The 18749-nt window shown below is 41.9% G+C and overlaps 1 protein-coding gene across 2 annotated transcripts in view; it reads right to left on the minus strand.

Moving 5' to 3' along the window:
• Positions 1-18749, minus strand: part of VWA8 (von Willebrand factor A domain containing 8) — a 532124-nt gene that overhangs the window by 178150 nt on the left and 335225 nt on the right. For both annotated transcript variants that reach the window (XM_075336856.1, XM_075336857.1), the window contains exon 27: positions 10340-10491. In XM_075336856.1, the coding sequence (XP_075192971.1) occupies positions 10340-10491 (152 nt within the window). The remainder of the gene's footprint in view (positions 1-10339; positions 10492-18749) is intronic.

The following is an 18749-nucleotide window of genomic DNA, read 5'->3' on the forward strand; positions in this document are numbered from 1 at the left end:
CATTATTCTTGGCAAGATGTATGACTTTGCATTGCTCCCTGTTAAAAACCATTCTATTAGTTGCTGCCCATTGTTCCAGCTTGTTTAGATCTTGTTGAATCCTCTCTCTCTCTTCTCTAGTATTAGCTATTCCTCCTAGCTTTGTGTTATCAGCAAATTTAATCAGTTTCCCCATAATTCCTTCTTTTAAATCATTGATAAAGATGTTGAACAACACGGGGCTAAGGGCAGAGCCATGTGGTACCCCACTTGAGACAGTCTTCCAACTAGATGTGCAGCCATTTATGACCACTCTTTGACTCCGATCACTAAGCCAGTTACGAATCCATCTAACAGTTGCCTTGTCCATTCCACACTTATTCATTTTTTCAATAAGGATTATATGAGATACTTTGTCAAATGCTTTGCTGAAGTCAAGATATACTATATCTACTGCATTTCCCTGATCCACCCAGTCAGTGATTCTGTCATAGAAGGAAATTAAGTTAGTCTGACATGACTTATTAGTTACAAATCCATGCTGGCTCTGGTTAATCACTTCATTCTCATCCAGGTACTTACATAAATGTTGTTTAATAATTTGCTCAAAGATTATTCCTGGTATGGAAGTCAGGCTCATAGGCCTGTAGTTCCCTGGGTCTACCTTCTTCCCCTTTTTGAAGGTAGGGACAACATTTGCTTTGGCTAATCTGATGCGTGTCCTACAGGTTTTGCAGACTGTGATATATTCTTCTTTAGATATGCCTCCCTCTTTCCATTTGATAGTTCTTTCTTCCTTTATAACATGTGTTTAAGTTCTGTGTTCATCCATGCTGATTTCCTTAAATGTTTCTTATTCTTCTCTCTTTTAGGGATTGTTAACGATTGCGCTTTGAGAATCTCATTTTTCAAGACATCTCATCCTTCCTCGACATTTCTGTCTATAAGAACATACGGCCATTGAATCCCTGCTATCCTCTTTCTGAGTGCCTTAAAATCTAATAGAAGGGTATTTAACACAGAGAAGTGCAACATTCTATATTTGGGCAAGAAAAACGAAAATAACATCTACAGAATAGGAAATTAATTAAGCAATGGCACATGTGAAAAAGACTTGGCTATACTAATAGATCACAGTCTGCACGAGTCAACAGTGTGATGCAGCAGCAAAAAAGGCAAATAGTTTTTGGGATGTATTAAAAGAAGCACAGAGTCTAGATCACATGAAGTAATTATCGCCCTCTACTACACTTGGTCAGACCTCATTTGAAATACTGTATCCAGTTCTGGGCACCAAATTAAAAAAAAAAAAGACAAAGAAACAGAAGGAAGTTCAGAGAAGAGCTACCATTATGGTGAGCGGACTGCAAATTATGACCTACAAGGAAGGGTTAAAGGAGCCAGGAATGTTTTAGCTTACAAAAAAGAAGGCTAAGAGGAAACTTAATAACTGTCTCCAAATATCTGAAGGGATGTCACAGTGCAGAGGGATTATTCTTATTCTCAATTGCACATGGAAACAGAAGAAGCAATGGAATGAACCTGAAAAGGAGAAAAAACAAATTAGATATTAGAAAAAAAACTTTTGACAGTGAGGGTGATCAATGCGTGGAATAGGCTGCCACGAGAGGTGGTAGGTTCTCCTTCAATGGAAGTCTTCAAACAGAGACTGGACAGACATCTGTCTGAGATGTTTAGTCAATTCTGCATTCAGCAGGGGGTTGGACATGATGACCCTGGAGGTCCTTTCCAACACTAAGGGTGCCTTCACACTTTAGCGATGCAGCAGCGATCCGACCAGCGATCTGACCTGGTCAGGATCGCTGCTGCATCGCTACATGGTCGCTGGTGAGCTGTCAAACAGGCAGATCTCACCAGCGACCAGTGACCAGCCCCCAGCCAGCAGCGACGTGCAAGCGACGCTGCGCTTGCACGGAGCCGGCGTCTGGAAGCTGCGGACACTGGTAACTATGGTAAACATCGGGTATGGTTACCCGATGTTTACATTAGTTACCAGCGCACACCGCTTAGCTTTGCTCTCCTAGCTACAGTACACATCGAGTTAATTAACCCGATGTGTAATGCAGCTACATGTGCAGAGAGTAGGGAGCCGCGCACACTGTTTAGCGCTGGCTCCTTGCTCTCCTAGCTACAGTACACATCGGGTTAATTAACCCGATGTGTAATGCAGCTACATGTGCAGAGAGCCGGAGCCGGCAGCACAGGCAGCGTGAGAGCTGCGGAGGCTGGTAACTAAGGTAAATATCGGGTAACCACCTTGGTTACCCGATGTTTATCTTGGATACAGCTTACCGCAGCTGCCGGACGCCGGCTCCTGCTCCCTGCTCGCTTCATTTGTCGCTCTCTCGCTGTCACACACAGCGATCTGTGTGTCACAGTGGGAGAGCGCCTTTGAAGAAAACGAACCAGGGCTGTGTGTAACGAGCAGCGATCTCGCAGCAGGGGCCAGATCGCTGCTCAGTGTCACACACAGCGAGATCGCTAATGAGGTCACTGCTGCATCACAAAAAGCGTGACTCAGCAGCGATCTCGGCAGCGAGCTCGCTGTGTGTGAAGCACCCCTAACATTCTTTGAACTATCCTGCACACACAATGAAAAGCCGGTAGAGATCGCATAACGCCATAGCTCCTTCAAACAAGTGATGGGCAGGGGTGTCCAAAGCTAGACAGTCACGCATCTATTACTAAGGACAGGCAATACATTTTAAAATATTGGATAACCACTTTAGGTATTCTTTGATTTTTTTTCTTAAATTTGAATATTAACAAATATGAACATGATAAAGATAATAAATAATAATATATTATTATGATAAATAAAATATTAGTTTGGAATTTCAAATGATGTTCATTACAAAGCTGGCATTAATAGTTTATAGCTACTAATAAATATTTGAAAAGGCTTCATTCAGATTTTATGTACGAAGTAATGTCATTTCACGGATGATGATCACAGTCAAGGTTGCCCTCAACATTTTCTAGCCAACATTTTTCCTAATATTACATGTTTTTCAAACTCCTCATGTATGGTTTGATTAATGGTTATTTGTTTCCTACTGTCAAACTCCTGTCTCTACGGCTGCTATGTTCCAGATTTATAAATATGATCTCCTGAAAAAAACTGAGCAAACTCTAAATTCCAACAGTGAAAGGTATGACAAGCCATTTTAAAATGGCTGAATTCATTATTTGATGACCTTTCTGGAAGAATACAAGGCAGGAAACACAAAGGAATAGCTCATTGTGAATTAACATTTGAAAACGCTAGGCGGCCATTTATGAGTAATACATGCAGCTCAACAACAAAATGGCATTTCTACTACATCTCTCACAGCTGACATTATAATAAAGCTGGCTTTAAAGGATTTCAGGAAATTCGGCAGAATGTAAAGATCACAAATTAAATGGACAGACAGACAAACAGACCGTTAGATAAACAGCTTTGGTACAGAATATGAGATGTCTGCCATTAGATAAGAGCATAATCTGTTGTATATAGCCACCCAAACATCTTGAGAGAGACAGGGATAAACAAATTGAATTTAGACCCTGTATATAAAGGCCCCTTTACACACTGAAACTTTCTAGCGATCCCACCAGCGATCCCAACCTGACCGGGATCGCTACAAAGTCTCTGGTGAGCTGTCAAACAGGCAAACCTGGCCAACGACGCAACAGCGATCCGGACCTGCAGAACGACCTAGCTAGTCATTGGGGACGTTGTAAAGCAGCTTTTTGAAAGGGAAGTCGCTAACGAAGTCGCTGTAAAGTCCCCTTTACACACTAAAACTTTGCTGCACAGCAGGAAACAAAGGACCAAAGAATGGTCCTGAACGATTTGTAGCGATCACAACTTCACAGCAGGGGCCAGGTCGCTGATGTGTTTCACACACTGCAATGTCGCTGGGGAGGTCGCTATAACGTCACAAAACCGGTGACGTTACAGCGATGTCGTTTGCGATGTTGCAGTGTGTAAAGCCACCTTAAGAGAAGCAACAAGTGACATATCTCTCCTCTCTATAGAACTAACTCACTTAACTGAATGTTGATTGTGGGCTATAGTGAAGACAGTAGTGTATGTTAATGATCAGATTAAGATTACTACTGTAAGGTCAACTTTGTCCCATGTTATTTACGATTAAAAATGTTTTATTTATATTTTGTTGGCATTTTCTGATGTTTGATATCATACTGATAAAGGGTATAAATATATCTATTAACACTTACACTTGGAATACAGCAAATATTACAAATGTTTAGGCACATTAAGGCCTTTTAGGGTCACAGCTGAGTATAACAGAGTAACAGCTGTAAAAAAAATGCAGGTAAATTTATTTATAGGGCAAAATCTCTTGGTCTGGTAATTCCTTCCTCCAATAAAGATGTTGAGGCCGACAATAACCAGGGAACCATGGGTCACACCCTGTATGAAGCCATTCCTGGCGAAACCTGAGTCAGACCGAGAGTAAGGAGCCTGTTTGAACAAAGCTGTTTTAGCTTAATCTTTATAGGAATAATAAATTACTGCTCTGGAATTTCCTGGTGATTGCAGACCTTCACGATTGTGTGCACCTGGTTATGTACACTTTGTCTTTATTGGAAGAGAATTCTGAACCAGGAGATATTGCCCAATTTGATTTTCCTTTGTTATTATAACATCAAACGATTCAGTCCTTGAAGAAGAGAAGTTCAACTTTCAGAATACTGGTTTTGATATATTGTGTTTTGAAGTGTGAGCAGCTATATTCTCTATCTGCAGTGGCTTTGAGATGCTAAATGGGGACTATTCAACAATCTTGCTAAGGTTTCTACAGGCTGCAGCCCTCAGCCATGTGCTTATCTTGGCTGTGTATCAAAATAAGAGGAACCCCATGCAGCTTTTTTGTAATTATTTAAATAAATAAGTTAAAAAAAAAAACAGGCGTGAGGTCCCCTCCAATTTTGACATCTAGCCATGATAAAGCCAACAGCTGGGGGTTGGTATTCTCAGGCTAAGGATGCCCTTGGTTATTGTGTCCCACCAAGCCTAAAGCAGCCTGCAGCCACCCAGAATTGTGACATCCATTAGATGCGACAATTCCAGCACTTTACTCAGCTCATCCCAATTACCCTGGTGCAGTGGCAACCGGGGTAATACAAGTTTAATGACAGCTCACAGCTGCCACTAACCTCTATATTAGTATTGTGGAAGGTCTATGAGACCCCCATTACTATTCTGTAAGTGAAAATAAATAAATACAAACATCAAAAAAATCCTTTATTTGAAATAAAATACAAAAAACACACCCTCTTTCCCCCCTTTATTAACCCCAAACACCCAGTTCTGATGTAATCTACATGAGCTCTCCCGATGATTCCAGCTCTGCTACCTACATACTGTAGTCCGTGCGTGCGGCAACAGAACATGTCTGCTCGCTGTGGTTTCAGGCAAGGAGTGACTGAGCCTCAGCTATGAGCGGTGACGTCACTCAGTTCATTTGTGGCCACATGTGGAGGTTCCCACAGCACCCCACCTGTGCCTGTATGCGGACATATTCTGTGTCATGGGACCTCGTGTGGATTATGTCGGAACTGGGTGTTTGGGGTTAATCAAGTAGTGAAAGAGGGTGTTTTTTTTTGTATTTTGTTTCAAATAAAGGATTTTTTCGCTGTTTGTGTTTATTTCTTTTCGCTTACAGATTAGTAATGGGGGGTTCTCATAGATGCCTCACATTACTAATCTAGGGCTTAGTGGCAGCTGTGAGCTGTCATTAACCCCTTATTACCCCGATTGCCACTGCACCAGGCTAATTGGGCTGAGCTGGGTAAAGTTCAGGGATTGTCGCATCTAATGGATGCGACATCCTGCAGGCTGTTATTTTTAGCCTAGGGGAGCCCCAATTACCATGGGTCTCTCCAGCCTGAGAATACCAGCTCCCAGCTGTTGGCTTTATCATGGCTGGGTATCAAAATTGGAGGGGACTGCATGCCGTTTTTTAAAATAATTTATTTAATTAATTAATTAATTTAAAAAAAACAACTGTATGGGGTCTCTCCTATTTTGATAGATAACCAAGAAAAGCACAAGTCTGGGAGCTGCAGCTTGTAGCCATAAGCTTTATCTGTGCTGGGCATCATAATATGGGGGAACCCTATTCCAATTTTTTTTATTCTATTTATTATTACACCACCATAAGGACACAAACAGCATCTGTGATTCCAACCAATCACAGAAGCTGTCACAGAAGGTAGGGGCATGGTCTCACTGCAACCAATCACAGATGACAGGACTTGCCGGTGGGCGTGGGAAGCAGTGCATATGCATGAGGATAATGAGCAGCCCCAAAAGTAGTGTTACCGCCACGCTGATAAGTACAACATGCCTGCCATAATCCCCCTATCCCTTAGACCACCATTTTAAAGTGCCTTATTCGGGTCTCCATAAACTTATATGGGGATCGGCATCCAGCGACACATCCAGAATTAATTCCGGGCCCAAACCTGTTTTTTTAAAAAAAAAATATGATCAAACCCGCTGATATCTCTGAGTTTGCCCATCACTACCCCTGACCCTTGTGACATTCTATCAATGCCACTCTGGATGGTTTTGGCGATTTGTGACCTGTCAGTGTGCTTGAGTGTTTTATGGAGCGGGCCGGAGGTCACAACTCAATGCATATCTATGAGAGCCTCGTTCTGCTTCTCATAGAGATGCGTTGGTACTTCCGGCCAGTCAGAAGTTACTGTCACAAGATGGCGCAGCAGGACCCCAGGAGCGGCAGTAAAAGGTGAAGATGCAGTCAGTGGAGTATGACAGGGAACTTACACTTAAAGCGCTACTCGAGTGCTGAAAAAAAACCCTTTACTTTAATACTTATTAGTCTTATCTAGCCTACCTAAACCAAATGCCATTAGACTTGATAATTAAACTACTGGACAGGAAAGAAAGTTGGAGCTGATGCTGTTGCATAGGTTAAGCGGCATGGTGCCTGCAGCTATGGGCCACAGGTGCTTTCTAATAACTCTTAGCAATGAATGCAAATCGGTGTTCAAGTAACCATTTCTTAGTCCTCTAACCTCGATATTTACGGTGGCCATCACCTTTATTGCCTCTTTTACAACAGTCTAGCAACCTGTATCTAAGTTCCCCATTACCTCTGCATATCCCAAAAAATACCTTTTATAATCCTCCTAAAACGGCATGGTCCAGTCCAATATGTATTGTTGGGCTTGCTTGGCTCCTCTCCTATCCCTGCAATCGCTGTCTTCCTGCCCTGCTCTAGGTGGATGATGTGTCCTACGTCATTCACACAGCCTCCTCAATCTTGCTCCTGTGCAAGGATACCCTGCTGCAGTCAGAGCAAACTTCTGTTATCCATATGCAGCAGGAGAGATTAAAAATCCCCGATGAACCGAAAGTAAACCCAGCGCATGTGCATTACAGTGCTTTGCTCTGCCTTTAAGATGTGTCATCCACATGAAGCCAGGCAGAAGGATGGCAACTACAGAGATAGTGAAAGCACTTAGCAGGACCAGCACATAGGACCTGACAACAACATATAGGGGGGATTATAAAAGGTATTTTTTGTGATTTGCATAGGTGATTGTGGACGTATATAGAGAGTTGCTGGACTGCTGTAAAAGAGGCATTAGAAGTAGCAGCCTTAGTTTATATTGGGGAAACCTGGTGATAGGTTCCTTTTAACGCAGCACCAATACATGTGCTAAGTTACTTCAGTTTTGTTTATTAAGTATGGAATCTACAGTCATGGGCGAAAGTGTTGCCACCCTTAAAATTGTTCCAGAAAATGAATGACTTCTCCCACAAAATTATTGCAACTACACATGTTTTGCTATAAACATGTTTATTTCCTTAATGCATATTGCAACGGAAAAATAGAGATAAAAAGGCGAATTGGACATAATTTCCCACAAAATTCCAAAAATGGGCCAGACAAAATTGTTGACACCCTCAACTTAATATTTGGTTGCACACCCTTTGGAATCAATCGCTTCCTATAATCATCAACAAGCTTCTTACACCTCTTAGCTAGAATTCTGCACCACTCTTCTTTTGCAAACTGCTCCAGGTCTCTCATATTTGAACAATGACGTCTCCCAACAGCAATTTTAAGATCTCTCCACAGGTGTTCAATGGGATTTAGATCCGGACTCATGGATGGCCACTTCAGAACTCTCCAGCATTTTGTTTCCATCCATTTCTGGGTGCTTCTTGAACTATGTTTGGGGTCATTATCCTGCTGGAAGACTCGTGAACTAGGACACAAACCCAGATTTCTGAAACTAGATGCTGCACAGAGACATAAAATCCTACGGTTGTCTTCAGATTTCATGATGCCTTGCACACATTCAAGGCACCCAGTGCAAGAGACAACGAAACAACCCCAAAAATCTTTGAACCTCCACCATATTTGACTGTAAGTACTGTGTTCTTTTCTTTGGAGGCATTATTCTGTTTTTGGTAAACAGTAGAATGATTTGCTTTACCAAAAAGCCCTATCTTGGTCTCATCTGTCACACACTTTTCCATAAGACTTTTGGCTTATTAATGTACATTTTGGCAAACTGCAGTCTAGCTTTTTCATGTCTGTGTCAGCAGTTAGGTCCTCTTGGGTCTCTTGCCGTAGAGTTTCATCTCATTCAAATGTCGACTGATAGTTCACGCTAACACTGATGCACCCAAAGCCTGCAGGACAGCTTATTTCTTTGGAAAGTGATTGGGGCAGCTTAAACACCATCCAGACTATCCTGATTGCAACCTTTCATCAATTTTTCGTCCACATCCAAGGACATTACCTACAGCTCCATAGGTTATCAACTTCTTGATTATGTGGACAAATGTACATCAAGAGCTCTGGAGATGGTCTTGTAACCTTGAGATTGTTGATATTTTTCAACAATTTTGTTTCTTAAGTCCTCAGATAGTTATCTTCTTCTCTTTTTGTTCTCCATGCTTAGTGTGGCACTCACAGACACAAAGCAAAGATTGAGTCAACTTCTCCCCTGTTTATATGGTTTCAGATGTGATTTTCATATTGCTTTCACCTGTTACTTGCCACTTGAGTTTGAACGAGCATCACATGCTCGGAGTTGTTTACCAACAATTTTGGAAATGTGCCAACAATGTTGTCTGGTATTGTGTAAAATTATCCCCAATTTGCCTTTTTTTCTCTTTTTTAGTGTTCTTCCAATACACACAAAGGAAATAACCATGTGTATAAAAAAGACACTAATTGCAATAATTTTCTGGCAGAAATACTTCACTGTCTGGAACAATATCAAGGGTGCAACACTTTCAGCCATGACTATGTAATTTCCAGATACATGATGAAGACTACTGCAACAAGCAAGCGTTATATAGCGCTCTGCGTGACAGAATAGACAGAACATTGGTGTTGACATATAGGTTACACCTTTCTTATAAAATTACAAACATATTTTTGAATTCATAAATTGCCGTTGTTTTTGCTATTACAGATATCCTTCTAACTGACAGTGCTTTATTTTTTTTCACGTTACACCCACAAACTTAAATGCATTTTATTGGGATTTTATGTGATATACCAACACTAAGTAGCTAGTATTTGTAATGTGTAAAGGAGATGATTCATGGTTTTCTAAATATTTTAAAAATATAAATGTGGAAATTCTGAAGCACATTTGTTTTCGGTCCCCTGTAGTCTGATACTCCTAAATAGAATCCTGAGAGAGCATTGACTCTAAAAATCAACTAATTAGTAAATTCAGTCCATCTGTGTATAATCTATTTTCAGTATAACTACAGCTGTTCTGTGAAGGCCTCCAAGGTTTGTCACAGAACATTGGGGCTCAAACAGCGTGGAAACCAGGGAACACACCTGACTGATCAGGGATAAAGTGGTAGAAATGAGTAAAGCAGGGTTAGGTTAGAAAATAAAATAGCCGAAGCCTTTATGATATCTTCTAACAACAATGTCTGAAGAAACGGTAATTTAACAAGACAGGAATTGATGACTATCAAGAAACAGATTCAATCACAAGCGTATAAAGTACATTAAAATGCTTATCTTGTTTTCTTAAGTAAAAGGCCAGGATTTAACTAAAGTCATGCACGTGGGCAAAATAGAAGTGGTAAAGAACAACCATTTAAATAAAGTTTTTATTTCACTGATACTTTCTTCAGAAATGAAGCAGCACAAAAGCAAACACATGAAAAAAGAACAGCTTTGTTTTATTAGAAATAGCTACTAACATTTGCACAATGACAAGTAAACTGTCCTTCCATGTTCTTCGTTGATGTATAATATCTGATGACCGGAGACAAACAAAACAATTCTTATCAAATGTTATTAATCCTTACTCCTTAGCGAGCTGGACGCTAGATGGTTTGGCTCCTATTGGGATCCCATGCTTATGTAAGGAATTAATCAAGATTTCCCGCATTTCTTGGTTGTAGGAATCGAAATCAAAGACATTGCGGACAACATTTGCCAGCCCCTCATTAGGAAATTTCTGGTTGGAGATAAATATGAAAAGAAGCATAACACACATTAGACATGATAAATGCTCATTACACAGCTATTTTTGTAATTCTGTGCAATATGCTGACTGGGAATATTCACACTATGTGCCTTTAAATATATTTTATTTCCACCTATAAAATCCAATTATAAGAAAAGGAAAGATTTATAAAGTAAAGCTCTATGTGTGCATAAAAGTCATGACAATCCCCAATTGTATGAAGTCATTTGAGCAAGATTAATGTAAATGTAAATAAAGGAATTAATAGAGAAGAAATAACGCACAAGTAGTTAGGGGTCAGGAGTCATACATACTGGCGTGATGCCGTGTCTGCCTACCAGCTGGAACACACTGGTATAACATATTATTTCAGCAAATTACAGGAAGCCTCCACCCATCTCTAAAATGTGATTTTGCTCAAATAACTTCATGTAGTCTCTTTCCATGCTTATCTCCACTCTAATCCCACTGTCTTCTCTTTTGTAATCCCAGTGTAAAGGCCTCTTTACACGCTACAATATCGCTAGCGATATCGCTAGCAAGCGTACCCGCCACGTCGTTTGTGCGTCACGGGCAAATCGCTGCTCATGGCGCACAATATTGCTAACACCCATCACACATACTTACCTTCCTAGCGACGTCGCTGTGGGCTGCGAATAACCTCTTTGTTAAGGGAGAGGTTCGTGCGCCGTCACAGCAACGTCACACAGCAGCCAACCAATAGAAGCGGAAGGGCGGAGACCAGCCACATTAACGACACGCCCACCTCATTGCCGGAGGATGCAGGTAAGCTGTTGTTCGTCGTTCCCAGGGTGTCACACGTAGCGATGTGTGCTGCCTCAGGAACAAGGAACAATCTGCGTCCACAACGACCGAGATTTGAAAATGAACGACGTGTCAACGATCAAAGATTAGGTGAGTATTTCTGATCGTTAACACTTGCTCGGAGCTGTTACACGTAACGACGTCGTTAACGACGCCGGATGTGCGTCACGAATTCCGTGACCCCGACGATATCTCGTTAGCGATATCGTTGTGTGTAAACAGGCCTTTACAGTCCTCTTCAATCCAACATCGCCAGTGCATCCATTGCTTTTCCTGTGCTGAAGGATGGACACAAACACAAATGATGAAAAAATAAAAAAAACTGAGTTTTATATGGTCATACATAATAAGAGGACATAGAGAGTGCACCTATAGAATATATATAATTTTTTATTATTTCAAAATTACAGATAGGGGCAGTGTCATAATAAAGTGTATGAGAAATTGATAAAATACAACAGTGAGTGGAAATACAGAAGAGTCAGAGGTTTCCCAAACTAGGACCTCTACAGCATATATATTTATATAAGGCAGTCCCATAAATTGCATCAATAATGAGTAACATAGGGGATCGAATGTAAAAGAAGCCCTAAAAACCTATAATGAAGAGGATTCCATGCCCTGTAAAATAGCATGGGACAAACGCTTACCCATAGTAAAGTGCAAGTGCAGATGCTGAATCGAGAGTCCTATAGAGAAGGGGGGAAGCCTTATTATTGATGCAATTTATGGGACTGCCTTATATACATATATATGTTGTAGAGGTCCTAGATTGGGAAACCTCTGGCTCTTCTGTATTTCCACTCACTGTTGTATTTTATCATTTTCTCATACACTTTATTATGACAGTGCCCCTATCTGTAATTTTGAAATAATAATAAAAATGTATATTCTATAGGTGCACTCTCTATGTCCTCTTATTATGTATGGCCATATAAAACTCAGTTTTTTTTCTTTTTTCATGTACTTCTATATTGAGTGGCCAACTATATGCTGTTAGAATTCCATCTGTTGATTTTTCATTTTGTTCATTAACACACACAAATTATGTTGGTGCTGCACCTATCGGCCAGTACAAGAAAGGCAAAGGAGAAGTGGTTTAGACTTACTACTATGCCTATATTGGAAAGAAAAGTGCAGGAATGCCAAGAGCAAAGAAGGCAGTGGGAGAAGAATGAAGCTCAACAGGAAAAATGACAAAGATCCGTCATGTCTGACTTTGGATTACAGGTCCTTTTGTTATCCAAGAAAAGCTGCTAACAGATATCTGCCAGTGACTCTCTCATACAGAACAGAGGAACGCTAGGCAGAGTGAGTGCTACTGTTAATGGGAGGGAAGGCCAAGATAGCTGCTGGGTAAATGATTGGTCAAACTAATATATTTGGATGTATGGGGGCTCTTGCAAATCTATATTAGTAGCAAGGAACTCAACACATTTTTGTTATGGTTATGGGCTTCATTAACTAACACAGCACAGAGAGCATCAGTTTTAAGTAAGGCCCCTTTCACACATCAGTTTTTTGCCATCAGTCACAATCTGTCGAATTTTGAAAAAAAACGGATCCAGCGACTGATGCTGCTGGATCCGAATTTTTCTCATCGACTTGTATTAGTGATGGATTGCGATGGATGGCCTCACGTTTAATCCGTCGTTCGACGGATCCGTCGAAAAATGTTTGTCCATTGGACAGAGACGACGGCTAAAGTAATGTTTTTTGTGTAAATCGAAAAAACGGACAGCAATGGATCCGTCGCCATCTGTCGTTTGGTAGAATGGAAGCCTATGGGCGCCGGATCCGTCGTCATCCGTCAAATGACGGAATCTTGGTACAGATTCCGTTTTTTTTTTTTTAAGTGAGCATGCTCCAATTATTATTTAGCCCCCAGCTAGTCGAATCCGTCGAAAAACGGATCTGTCACATCACTTTAGCCACAATCTGCGATGGATCCGTCGAGAAAACGGATTGTGACTGATGACAAAAAACTGATGTGTGAAAGGGGCCTAAGGGAAAGGGATGGTAACAAGCCAAGCCTCAAAGGGAGTCTGAAATACAATTCCTGTATTCAGAACCTGACACTGAAATATGATAAAGATATGATTATTTATTTATTGACAATAGCAATCCAAAAATAAAATGTTTCGGGTCTATACAACAGACCATCAGTATACATACAGTAGCTGAAGAAAAAGACATAAACCACACATCCAAAAATCATACTTTGATTTAATGTCGCTGGGCAAAAATTTATATACCTGAACATAAGGTTCTTGGTTTAACATTCTGATCAGACTGTATGAAGCCCACTGCCACACACAGTGAACCTCTGATGCATAGGAAGCCTTAAGGCTATGTGCGCATGTTGCGTACAGTCACTGCAGAAATTTCTGCAGCGATCTGAAGAGCACACGTGCGCTTAAAATCGCTGCAGAAATGTCCGTAGTGAAAAAAAAAAAAAAGCCGATTCCATGCGCTCTGCCTGAAGCTCCTGCCATAGACAGAGCAGGAGCTGCCGGCAAAGCGCACGGAAGAAGTGACATGTCACTTCTTAGAACGCAGCGCTTCGGCAGTAGCCGAAGCGCTGCGCTCTAAAACGCCACGTGCGCACGGCCCCTGCACAATCTCCATAGACTGTGCAGGGGACGCAGGACGCATGCAGTTACGCTGCGCTACAAAGCGCAGCGTAACTGCATGTATTTGCGCAACGTGCGCACATAGCCTAAAGGTGCGGCGTTACACTGCATTGTCTGTGCCCTTCTGTTTTTTACTTACATCAGCACTCCTCCCATTTAGCACAGGCATATTTAATTAGCAGGAGATTGCAAGGCGGGGTTCTGCCTTTTTTTTATCTCAGTTCACATACTGGGAGCTTGTGGAAGGTCATTTGTTCCATTTCCTTTCAAAGAGAGCTGGTGTTGTGTGATGGCCATTGTTGTGGTGGTTTTGTGTTGGTGGGGCAGTGTGGCTTGGAGCCATAGGGGCTCAGCCTTGTTACATGGGTGTTGTGAGGCACTAGATCACCTACCCCACTGGTGCACTTTCGCTTCTGCAGTGGTTGGTGCACGGCGTCGCACTTTTAAGGCCTCAAATAGGTTAGGGACCCTCTATCAGGTTCGCCGTGACGTGGCAGTGAGCTTCATACAGTCTGATCAGAATGTTAAACCAGGATCCTCATGTTCAGGTATATAAAGTTTTGCCTAGCGGCATTACATCAAAGTATGATTTTTGGATGTGCGGTTTATGTCTTTTTCTTCGGCTATGTTACAGACCATCAGTATACGGATTGCCTGGGAGAAACTGCCTTACTATGGATATCCAGAAGTGCCGTGCGCTATCATATTGAAATACAATTCCTGACTGATTGTTGCTGTGAATCCAAGATAGGTGTGAATCTTACTCTAAAGGGCACTTTACATGTAGCGATATCGATATCAATATCGCTAGCGAGCGTACCCGCCCCCGTCGGTTGTGCGTCATGGGCAAATCGCTGCCCGTGGCGTACAACATCGCTTACACCCGTCACACATACTTACCTGCCTAGCGACGTCGCTGTGGCCGGCGTACTGCCTCCTTTCTAAGGGGGCGGTTCGTGCGGCGTCACTAAGCGGCCGCCCAATAAAAGCGGAGGGGCGGAGATGAGCAGGACGAACATCCCGCCCACCTCCTTCCTTCCTCATTGCGGGCGGGCGGCCGCAGGTAAGGTGATGTTCCTCGTTCCTGCAGTGTCACACGTAGCGATGTGTGCTGCCGCAGGAACGATGAACCACCTGCGTCCTGCAAAAGCAACGATAATCGGGAAAGGAACAACGCGTCAACGATCAACGATTAGGTGAGTAATTTTGATCGTTAACGGTCGTTCCTGCGTTTCACACGCAACGACATTGCTAACGAGGCCGGATATGCGTCACAAATTCCGTGACCCCAACGACATCTCGTTACCGATGTTGTTGCCTGTAAAGCGGCCTTAAGAGTGAAGACCGACCAGCAAAATTGAGTCCTTTGTTTGAGCTACAGTGGGTATGGAAAGTATTCAGATCCCTTTAAATGTTTCCCTCTTTGTTTCATTGCAGCCATTTGGTAAATTAAAAAAGTTCATTTTTTTTTCTCATTAATTTGCACTCTGCACCCCATCTTGACAGAAAAAAAGCAGAAATGTAGAAATGTTTTTAAATTTATACAACCCTATGCTCAGACACTCATATTTAAGTCACATGCCGTCCATTTCCTTGTGATCCTCCTTGAGATGGTTCTCCTCCTTCATTGGAGTCCAGTTGTGTTTAATTAAACTGATAGGACTTGATTTGGAAAGGCACACACCTGTCTATATAAGACCTCACAGCTCACAGGGCTTGTCAGACCAAATGAGAATCATGAGGTCAAAAGGAACTGCCCAAGGAGTTCAGAGACAGAATTGTGGCAAGGCACAGATCTGGCCAAGGGTACAAAACAAATTCTGCTGTACTCAAGGTTCCTAAGAGCACAGTGGCCTCTATAATCCTTAAATGAAAGAAGTTTGGGACCACCAGAACTGTTCCTAGACCTGGAAGTCCACCCAAACTGAGCAATCGTGAGAGAAGAGCCTTGGTGAGAGAGAGGTAAAGAAGAACCCCGACAAAAACACATGAAGGACTCCCAGCCTATGAGAAATAAGATTCTGTGGTTTGATGAAACGAAGATAGAACTTTTTGGTGATAATTCTAAGTGGTATGTGTGAAGAAAACCAGGCACTGCTCATCATCTGCCCAATACAATCCCAACAGTGAAACATGGTGGTGGCAGCATTGTGTTATGGGGGTGTTCTTCAGCTGCAGCGACAGGACGACTGGTTGCAATTGAAGGAAAGATGAATGCGGTCAAGTACAGAGCTATCCTGGAAGTAAACCTCTACCAGAGTGCTCTGGAGCTCAGACTTGGCTGAAGGTTCACCTTCCAACAAGACAATGACCCTGAGCGCATAGTTAAAGTAAAAAAGTAGTGGCTTTAGAACAACTTTGTGACCATTCTTGACTGGCCCAGCCAGAGCCCTGACCTAAGCCCAATTGAGCAGTTCACCATCCAACCTGACAAAACTGGAGAGGATCTACAAGCAAGAATGGCAGAGGATCCCCAAATCCAGGTGTGAAAAATCTGTTGCATCATTCTCAAGAAAACTCATGGCTGTACTAGCTCAAAAGGGTGCTTGTACTCAATACTGAGCAAAGGGGCTGAATAATTATGCCCTTGTGATATTTCAGTTTTTCTTGTTTAATAAATTTGCAAACATTTCTACATTTCAGTTTTTTTCTATTAAGATGGGGTGCAGAGTGTACATTAATAAGAAAAAAAATGAACTTTTTTGAATTTACCAAATGGCTGCAATAAAACAGAGTGAAAAATTTAAAGGGGTCTGAATACTTTCCGTTCTCACTGTATGTATGTTGTACAAGAACACTCAGCTCTTTTTATGTCCAAAGATGGGTACCTCTCTATTGAAGATGACAAGCAAGACCTAGGTCCATCAAGTTCAACCTTTCTGCAACATTATACATTCTGTCACTAAATTATCTGTAACACACAATGCCATTTTTGATGAGGAAATCATCCAGACATTTTTAAAAGCTGTTATAGTGTTTGCCATTAATTCATTTTGTGGTTGGGCATTCCAAAGTTTAACTGCTCTAACTGTAAAGAACCCTTTCCTATTTAGCTGCTCGAATCACCTTTCTTCCACCTGCAGTGAGTGCCCCCCTGGTCCTTAGTAATGTCTTTGGATGGAATATGTCATGTACCAGTCCTTTGTATTTAAGCAAGCATTGTTGACCTTAGGGAGATCAACATATCCACTGCGGAGACACCATCACGTGTTTCTCAACGCAGTGATTCTAGAGCAAAGCCCCCTGGGAAGTATGCAAATGAGAAAGCCGCGGAGACACCATCACATGTTTCTCAACGCTGGCAGGAAACTAGCCAGGTCTTTCACCGGGAAGGAACAACCACGGGAAGGGCAGTCTCCAGTCAAGGAGACCACCTATACCAAACATGGTATCCATCCACAGACAGCCGTTTCGGGGTATTTGCCCCTCATCAGTGTGGAGTAGGAATCTGGCTAGTGGGGGCAATGCCTAGTAAAAGACTACTTAAGCAGGCAAGCTAGTCTTTTACTAGGCATTGCCCCCACTAGCCAGATTCCTACTCCACACTGATGAGGGGCAAATACCCCGAAACGGCTGTCTGTGGATGGATACTATGTTTGGTATAGGTGGTCTCCTTGACTGGAGACTGCCCTTCCCGTGGTTGTTCCTTCCCGGTGAAAGACCTGGCTAGTTTCCTGCCAACGTTGAGAAACATGTGATGGTGTCTCCGCGGCTTTCTCATTTGCATACTTCCCAGGGGGCTTTGCTCTAGAATCACTGCGTTGAGAAACACGTGATGGTGTCTCCGCAGTGGATATGTTGATCTCCCTAAGGTCAACAATGCTTGCTTAAGTAGTCTTTTACTAGGCATTGCCCCCACTAGCCAGATTCCTACTCCACACTGATGAGGGGCAAATACCCCGAAACGGCTGTCTGTGGATGGATACCATGTTTGGTATAGGTGGTCTCCTTGACTGGAGACTGCCCTTCCCGTGGTTGTTCCTTCCCGGTGAAAGACCTGGCTAGTTTCCTGCCAGAGTTGAGAAACATGTGATGGTGTCTCCGCAGCTTTCTCATTTGCAGTCCTTTGTATTGACCACACATGTATTTATACATATAAATGTTGTCTCCTCTGAGATGTCTTTTTTCGACGCTAAACAAACCCAACATTTCCAACCTCTAGTCATAATAGAGACCTTCCATCACTTTTAATAATCTAGTTGGCTACTTTTCAACTGACTCTGACTTCTGAATGTCCTGTTTAAAATGTGGAGCCCAAAACTGGATCCCACATTCTAGACGTGGTTTTACAAGTGATTTATACAGGGGTAACAATACATCGGGATCACAGGATTTTATGTCTCTTTTTATACTCTGTAAAATCTTGTTTGGTCATGTAGCTGCTGTTAGAGGCACTTGCTGAATCGTGCCAATTTAATGTGTCATATTAAAAATATAAGCTGTATATCTGCTGTTATTGCTACTCAGGCCAAAAGCCAACCTATTTTGCATGCTACACTCTATCACTTCTTGCATCAGAAAGTTTTAAAAGTGACCTTCCCTTTAACAAACAAAATCACACACAATATCTATTTTCTTCATTAAATAAAAACTAAATGTACAGAGATAATACTAAGATGTCATATAAGTCAGCCATGCGAGCAATAACAGCCCATTAATTACAAGAATTGGATTACTGCTGGAGACAATAATCCACAGAGACCTCAATTAGTCCAGTTTATTGATGAAAGGGGACATGTTTGTATCTTTCATTAATCTACATTTTGACGTTTTAGGCTATTTTTAAAAGTA

This window comes from Anomaloglossus baeobatrachus, chromosome 2 (assembly GCF_048569485.1).
Source record: "Anomaloglossus baeobatrachus isolate aAnoBae1 chromosome 2, aAnoBae1.hap1, whole genome shotgun sequence".
In the NCBI taxonomy this organism is placed as follows: domain Eukaryota; kingdom Metazoa; phylum Chordata; class Amphibia; order Anura; family Aromobatidae; genus Anomaloglossus; species Anomaloglossus baeobatrachus.